We start from the raw sequence: 8447 nt of genomic DNA, 5'->3' as shown, positions 1-8447 counted from the left end.
TGATTTATTTCACGATTAGCCAGAAAGTCAGAAGTATACATCATAGATATTTACAAAATTATTTTAAAACACTATGTGAAAAATCTAGCCAAACTCAATTTGAAATGTTTTAAATTCTAAAAAAACTTTGAATTGTAAAACCTTATATTTAGTTGACTCCACAATTATTGTAATTTTTGCAGTTTATCTGTAAATAAATGCCCTTGCCCAAGTTGGGTGATTATGGGGCCTATTATTATTATTATTATTATTAAGTTCATATCGCGTACCTACTCCGCAAATGAGATTTTCTTCAGCCGTCATGCATTTCTAACGGGACGTCTTTTCCAACGAAAATTTCCTTGTTAACTCGGAGGGTACCTACAACTCCCGTCTCTAAAAACTTTAGCAGTTATGGAGTGACTTCAAACACCTAAAAAAAACAATAATAATAATAAAAAGACATTTGCCCTCTAATCCAGAGATTGCCAGTTTTCTGGTAGCTCTTGCAGTTCGCAGAAGTTGAGAGCAACTCTTACTAGACTAAATGGTAGCTCGCCAAGGACTTCCTAGTCATCTAAGTAGCTCGCTAGCTCGTGACCCAGAATAGGTTGGAGACCCTTGCGCGAACCGACCCCTGCTCTAATCAAATTTCCCTTCTCTCACAGGTCTCCTGGATTCGAAAGCGGGACGCCCACATCCTCACAGTGGACAGCTACACGTTCGTGGCGGACCTCCGGTTTCAGACCTACCAGATCGACATTGCCGAACAGTTTACGCTGCAGGTGAAATACCTTCAGCCGAGAGACTCGGGTCGTTACGAGTGCCAAGTGAGCACCGAGCCCAAGATGAGCCACGTGGTGGACCTGCGAGTCGTGGGTGAGTCAATTAAGTCAGTTTGGTAACGCCAGCCACTCACTATCAGGTAGACCTGACGACAGGTACACCTGGTCAGGCCTATCTGATAGGGTAAGTGCTCATCAGATAACAGACAGTAAGTGCTCCTAACAGACGGACCTTTTCAGCCGTATACCTGGCTTAACAACCGAAGGTCTTGTCTTATCGTCCCGAAATCGAAGAGAGAAAGGAAAACAGGATAGGAGAAAGTAAGCCATTCCGAAAATGAAGATTGTAAAAATGACGCGAAATAACAAAAGTATCTACGTTTCGATTCGGAATTCAAAAGAATACTATTCAAGAGAGACCCTCGACCCACCTGCGGGTGCGGTGATACCCTAACCGTGGACCATATTTTCCATTGCCCCACTCACCTCCAATCACGCTCCGAAACAATTCTGACATCCAAATTTCTATTTTCAAGAGAGATTCTCGACCCACCTGCGGGTGCGGTGATACCCTAACCGTGGACCATATTTTCAATTGCCCCACTCACCTCCAAATACGCTCCTCCCTCCCCTCACCACCAGCCCTTGACAAACAACCCTGCCAACATTGATTCGACACTAATGTACATGAAGGCCATTGGCATCTATACTAAGATCTAGTCACAAACAGGGGTCGGCGCGAACGACACAATAATGATAAAGCGCCTAACGAAAAAAAAAAAAATCTATTGATTTAACGTCAATTATTTGAGTCAATTTTCGTAGGTAGGTTCGCTGTTCGCTTGATCAAATAATACAGAATTCGACGAAAAACTTTATTTGTTCTAGCGTAATTAACCTCTACATAGAATTTTATGGTAGAGTTCACTGCACAGAATAGACTGCTGAGAGGAAAAAAGTGAAATTATTTCAGTAAAAATAAATTTAGCATGGATTTAGCAAAGAAAAAACTAAAAGCTCAAAGCTCTGCTGTTCTATCCAATCCTCAGACACGGTCTCGTTTTTGCTGATCTCCAAATCTTTGATTTCTGCTTCTATCTTTTCCAGCCCGGCTATCTTATGGTCGGCTCAAAGCTCTGCTGTTCTATCCAATCCTCAGACACGGTCTCGTTTTTGCTGATCTCCAAATCTTTGATTTCTGCTTCTATCTTTTCTAGCCCGGCTATCTTATGGTCAGAGTACCACTTCAGTATGCCGCAGATGAGTGAGAGAGACTTCCCAGTCCCCGTTGGACTTTCGAAGATCCCGAACTTTGAGTTATCCAAAGTGTAGTACAGGTTTTTCATGAAGTTGGATTGGATATCGTACGCATCGAATGGGAATGGAAACTCCGATGGTACTTCCGCGAGAGGGCGCTGTTCTTTGAATTCCTTGTCCTCGTTTGGTGTTTTAGACGCCATCGTCCTATCTCGTGTAGCAGGACACTATTTGACTGTTGATTCCGAATTTCCTGTTCTGCCCACGTTTCTAGGATTGCCTCTGGGTGACAGAATGGGACTGAGCCAGATCAGAGTGTGACAGAAACGGAGCCTTCTAATTTCGGTTTAATCCCTTCAGCGTCTGCTTAGGATAAGCTAGATTTCTGTAACAATGGTTTGTTCACATTTTGATCCAATAGCAAGAAAAACCTAGACCCTTGACAAACGAAGTGTGCCTGAAGGCAAATGACGTGTTCCAATCCACTAGATTCCTCTGTACTGATTTATTCTCTGTGTCCGTGAGGTAATACTGGATCCTGGGTACTGTTTTATTTTCTGACTGTGTCCTTTATACTGAATCCTGGTTTTGAGCTAAGCCATTTCGACGGCTGATTTCATCTTCAGGTCCTCAGGGCTTGGAAACATTCTGCAACCAATACACAAGAGGTCCGGGACAATTAGTCTTCGATGATGAATGAACACTGAAGAGGCATTAAGCTGGCTCAAGAGAGTACGATGTCTACTTAGGTAAGCACATTGATTTAATTCATGTATGTAAATTATTTTTTGTACATAAAAAAGTGTCATCTGAAACACCATTAACATATCAGTTAAGTTGGTCTTTAACTTGTTTAGGTCACAATCACATTTTAATAGTCATAAAAGGTACCAAAGAAATGCATATCATGTAAAGATGGCCCATCTCTGTGGTTGAGTGGTTAAGAGCACTGGGAAGTACTACGTTCAAATCCCGGTCGGGGCGGAAATTTTCTAACCTTTCCGCTCCCGGATAAGAGGCATGGATGTAGAATGTGCCTTGAAGTGTAAAGCGTTCTGATAAAAAGTTTAAACAAGTAACCTCTTGTATGTGGAAGGATTTACCGAAGCCGCAGCCTAGCGCTTGCAAGGCAGACGCTACCAACCAAGCTAACTATTAGGTAATCAAACTTCAAAAGATTTATATTTCCCAACAAAAGTAAAGAAAAACATTGAAATCATGCATTGGAGTTGACAATAGATTTAATTTATTTTATTTGAGTTATTACATGTAGGTTTGTGGGTAGGTATTATAAAAAAGCTAACTATATAAAAAATAAACAAAAATTGCATAAAGTACAAAAAAAAAATTACTCATTTCTGCCTGATAAATACAATAGAATAATGAAAAATTGGGGTGTTATAAGTAAGTTATTATTAAACATTGATTTAGCTATGGCCGGGGCCACACGGATTTAAACTATGATTAACTTTTAATCGTAGATAAAGCGATTTCATTGGCTGAAAATGTTGCAATTGATCAGCTTGCCTAATCCAAGATTAAAAGTTAATCATAGTTTAATCTCCGAGTGTGATTCCGACTATTTTAACGAACAAAATGATTTAATGACTTTTTCTTGACAAGTCGAATTAGCAGGCTATTGAAATTAATCCAGGATTAAGAGATACCTTGGGCAAAGGATTGAGCCCTATTAAGGGCTGACCTGTTTTAAAATGGACAGGAGAAAGACAGAAGAAACACGGAGACTGCTTTTAATTTAAAATGAAATAAAATAAAAATTTAAAAAAAAAAAAAAATGGCTAAAAAAAATCTTACTGGGATAACATAAAAATACTTATTAACTTAAACGAGTATTTATCTTTGGGTGGGGAAAAATGCAATGAACCTAACACAAGCTTTACATGGTTCTAGATAGAATATTAAGTACATTGTTTGATTTTCTCTAGGAACTAGGTAAAAATCGGACAGTCACTCATCCAGATATCAACCAAAGTCAATGTTGCTGCGAACTTCGGACTTAGAAAAATTTTCAAAAAAAAATCAATTTTTTTCATACTTTATATGATTCCTTATCACACGGGGAGTATTTTAAGACAGGAAATTTTTGGTCGAAAATTGGCCGCCGTAGGCGGTCGATTTTGGACTTAGAAAAATTTTCAAAAAAAAAGTTCAATTTTTGGACACGTTTTAATGATCCCTCATTACATGGGGAGTATTTTAAGATAGGAAATTTTTGGTCGAAAATTGGCCGCCGTAGGCGGTCGATTTTGGACTTAGAAAAATTTTCAAAAAAAAAGTTCAATTTTTGGACACTTTTTTATGATCCCTCATTACATGGGGAGTATTTTAAGATAGGAAATGTTCGACCAAAAATCGGCCGCCGTAGGCGGCTCAGGATCGGGACTTTCATTTTTCACAGAAAAATTTTCATTTTTTTTTTTTTTCAAATACGTATTCCGCAAATGTAATAATGTAATAGAAAGTCGTGTGATGTTCACACCAGATTTTTTTTTTTAATACATATTATTACCTACTTAACACTTAACAACCTTTGTACATCAAAAGTGAATGGATTTTCTTTCAGAAGGTGAGAAAAAGCATTATAAAAATATAATAATTCGCTTTATGAGTTCCACTCTTTATGATTATGAAATACCTATGATTCCAATTCGTTAGCAACTACACTATAGCGATTCCTTTCTCTATTCTTTTAGTTTCTCCTGTAGGGTGTCCAATAACTTATCTCTACTTATCGTTTCCTCCTCTCTAGTCAACACATTCCTCAGTTTCACACTATTACTCGCCAGTTCACTCTGTCCAATCACAATGCACCAATGAATCTGATTATCCTCACAGTACTGCAGCTGGTCCAGTAGCTTTGGATTCTTCTTGTAGGACATCTCGGTGTGTATGCCCGCGCCCCATAGCTCGTGACATAGCTGCATGCGAGGCTCGACCAAGTTCTTCTGAGCACTCGCGTGGTGTGTCGTGTATGTGGCCCGCGAAGTACCTGCCTATGTAGCATGTGGCCCGCATACACATGGAAGTTGGAAATCCCTGGACTATAGGCTTACCTCTTGCATAGTTGGGCTGTTTCGATGAAACACTGCTGAGAAATAACACGAAACATGCAATGTTCATCCTTAACCACATCGTAGTAATCATCTTACACACAAGGTTTCATCAAAACACGAGTATTATATAATTTGAGAATAATGTTGTCTTTATTTTTACTTCAAAATCTTCAAATTGTTCGAATTATTTCATTTGAAAATACTTCAAATTCACTTTAAAATACAGACCTACTTCAAAAGAGAAGTGTGTCCTTTATTTCGCTTCAAATTGTTTGAATTCGGTATGAAATTGCCTGCTTGCTTAACAAGAAAATCCGATGTCTTTATTGAATTATTTGATTATTTATTTCACTTCAAATTCTTTGTATTATGTAGGTATTCGATTAATTATTTAACTTCAAATTATTTGGATTATTTCACTTCAAAACTTTCAATTGTTTAAAAGCGGTTCTCATGTTTTATCCGATCTGCACAAAATTAAATGAATAATTTTAAACTACCTACCTATTGTAACAAAAAACAACAACAACTAATGGAAAGGCTTATTTTTTTCCTTTTTTAATTTTTTTCTATAGAGTCAAGTAGGTACCTAGTCACCAGGTTTCGTCACAAGTCAATAACTAATCAATATTGATAAGAGTGACTCAGAATAGTACGGTAGTCAAATCTATACCTACCTATTTTGTTATTTTTATTTCTGGAGATGAGTGTTTCATTGCCGTTTTCACTGTTGTTGCATTGAAACAATTCCTCCAGATTTTCCAAATGAGAAAACGTAAAAAATGGCAGGCGGATGGCAGAGATTGCCTAAGGCAATAATCCAACTCCGCAGGTATCACAACGGGACGCGGGTGATCGACTACAACAAACCAGAAGGTCCTCGGATTCATCAGATCGCGGTTAACGAAACCCTGATCTCGTCTCTAACCATCTTCAACGCCAATCTGAACCACACCGGCAACTACTCGTGTCATCCGTCCAACATCAACTACACCATGACCTTCATACATGTCATCAATGGTAAGAATCAGGCTAGGGGTCGTTAGCACACCGGCAACTACTCGTGTCATCCGTCCAATATTAACTACACCATGACCTTCATACATGTCATCAATGGTAAGAATCAGGCTAGGGGTCGTTAAAGAGGGAATAGGCTAGCGTCAGCGAAGTATTTAAGCCCACTCTGAGGCTTAGGTGTAGGGGCAAACAGCCCTAAAAGTAAGGTTAAGCGTATCACACCGGCAACTACTCGTGTCATCCGTCCAATATTAACTACACCATGACCTTCATACATGTCATCAATGGTAAGAATCAGGCTAGGGTAGGGTTGCCAACTTTTTTTTCGGCATATACGGTACAAACTAGCAAAATGAATACGGATTTCCCGATTTTTAAACCGGAACAAGGGTGTGTTCCGGCGGAACATTTGATTTTTGACAAAAATACGGATTGTTCCGGGAAATAACGTACGGTTGGCAACCCTAGGCTAGAGATCGTTAAAGAGGGAATAGGCTAGCGTCAGCGAAGTATTTGTACACAAAAAGCCCACTCTGAGGCTTAGGTGTAGGGGCAAACAGCCCTAAAAGTAAGGTTAAGCGTATACGAAGCCAGCCTGGTTAGCTTAGTTGGTAGTGCGTCTGCCTTGTAAGCGCTAGGCCGCGGGTTCGATTCCCGCCCGGGGCGGATTTTATCCTGATGGGATAATGTTCGTTCTCGGAAACGGCTGGCTTTCTCCTATCCTGTCTTCCTTCTCTCCTCGATTTCGGGACGATAAGACCATAGCAGTTAAAGTTCCCTCTGTCAAACCTCTTAAAAAAAAAAAAAAAAAAAAAAAAAAAAAAAAAAAAAAAAAAAAACAAAAAAATGATAGGTACGGCTGATCAGGTCCACGTGTCAGGTCTATCTGATGAACACACACTGACAGGTACGGCTGAAAAGGTCCGCCTCTCAGGTCTATCTGATAAGCACACACACACTATCAGGTAGATCTAACAGGCGGACCTGATCAGGTCTACCTGTCAAGTCTACCTGATAGTGAGTGGCTGGCCTTAGGTATTTACGTACCGACCTACTGAAACGAACACATTTTTGGAATCATGTGTTCTCCTCTCTCTCTCTCTCTCTCTAGACTCTAGACAAACAGAAAACACCTGTTTTATATACAGACACCCGTACAGAAGAGAGACAGAAAGAAAGAGAGAGAGAGAGATTCTGTGATTTCCCCCAACTAACGCTTTGAGGGCGATGGCGTGGCGATACAATGATTGTAGTTACCTTCCTCTTTAAATAAAACACAATCATTAAAAAAAAAAAAAAAAACTCAGAGCTCCCTCCCTTCGTTCGACTAATCCCCCCCCCCCTTTGTCCTCCTGTTCACAGAGGAGGATGCAAAGCGCCGCAACATCACTAAGGGTCTGTACGAGGGCCCTTACTTTGAGGAGAACATGGCCACGACAGTTATCGGTCAAATGGGAGGCAACGCGTTTCTACCGTGCATTGTGTGTCAGATCAACGGCAAATCCGTAAGTAAATCTGTGAATCAATCGTTGTATGTATATTAGAATCCTGTGGTCTGTATCGTAGCATGCCCATATTGCCCATCCTGTAGTATGCCTCTCATCAGATGGGCGAGAAGAGACACAATCCTTCCCACTTAGGTGCTGGGTCAACACGAGAACACCAGAAAGTAACCCATAGAAATATTTGCAATCGAAAAACAAGTAGGTACAATCTTTTGTACAAAGTATAAAGCCATAAAAAAATTGGGCTGAAATCAGGATGCATAAGTTCATACCGCGTACCTACTCCGCCAATGAGATTTTCTCCAGCCGTCATTTCTGGGACGTCTTTTCTAACGAAAATTTCATTGTTAACTCAGGCTGAGTGACGAGGCGGGTAGCTTGTTACCAAACGGAGGGTACTTACAACTCCCGTCTCTAAAAACTTTAGCAGTTATGGAGTGACTTCAAACACCTAAAAAAAAAATAATAATAAGAATAAAAAGACATTTTCCCTCTAATTCAGAGATCGCCGGTTTTCTGGTAGCTCTTGCAGTTCGCAGAAGTTGAGAGCAACTCTTACTAGACTAAAAGGCTTGTATGCCTCTCATCAGATGGGCGAGAAGAGACACAATCCTTCCCATTTAGGTGCTGGGTCAACACGAGAACACCAGAAAGTAACCCATAGAAATATTTGCAATCGAAAAACAAGTACAATCTTTTGTATAAAGTATAAAGCCATAAAAAAATTGGTCTGAAATCAGGATGCATAAGTTCATATCAGAGAGAGAGAGAGAGAGAGAGAGAGAGAGAGAGAGAGAGAGAGAGAGAGAGAGAGAGAGAGAGAAAAAAAA

General features: G+C 39.8%; 1 protein-coding gene across 1 annotated transcript in view; it reads left to right on the top strand.

The window, feature by feature from the left end:
• Positions 1-526: 526 nt before the first annotated feature.
• Positions 527-8447, top strand: part of LOC103512298 — a 14123-nt gene continuing 6202 nt past the window's right edge. The window contains exons 1-2 of the mRNA XM_008477053.3: positions 527-571; positions 648-858. Of these exons, the coding sequence (XP_008475275.2) occupies positions 527-571; positions 648-858 (256 nt within the window). The remainder of the gene's footprint in view (positions 572-647; positions 859-8447) is intronic.

Source organism: Diaphorina citri, unplaced genomic scaffold (genome assembly GCF_000475195.1).
Source record: "Diaphorina citri unplaced genomic scaffold, Diaci psyllid genome assembly version 1.1 scaffold820, whole genome shotgun sequence".
Taxonomy (NCBI): Eukaryota; Metazoa; Arthropoda; class Insecta; order Hemiptera; family Psyllidae; genus Diaphorina; species Diaphorina citri.
The sequence above is the reverse complement of the archived record's forward strand: the minus strand, read 5'-3'. Positions and strand labels throughout refer to the sequence as shown.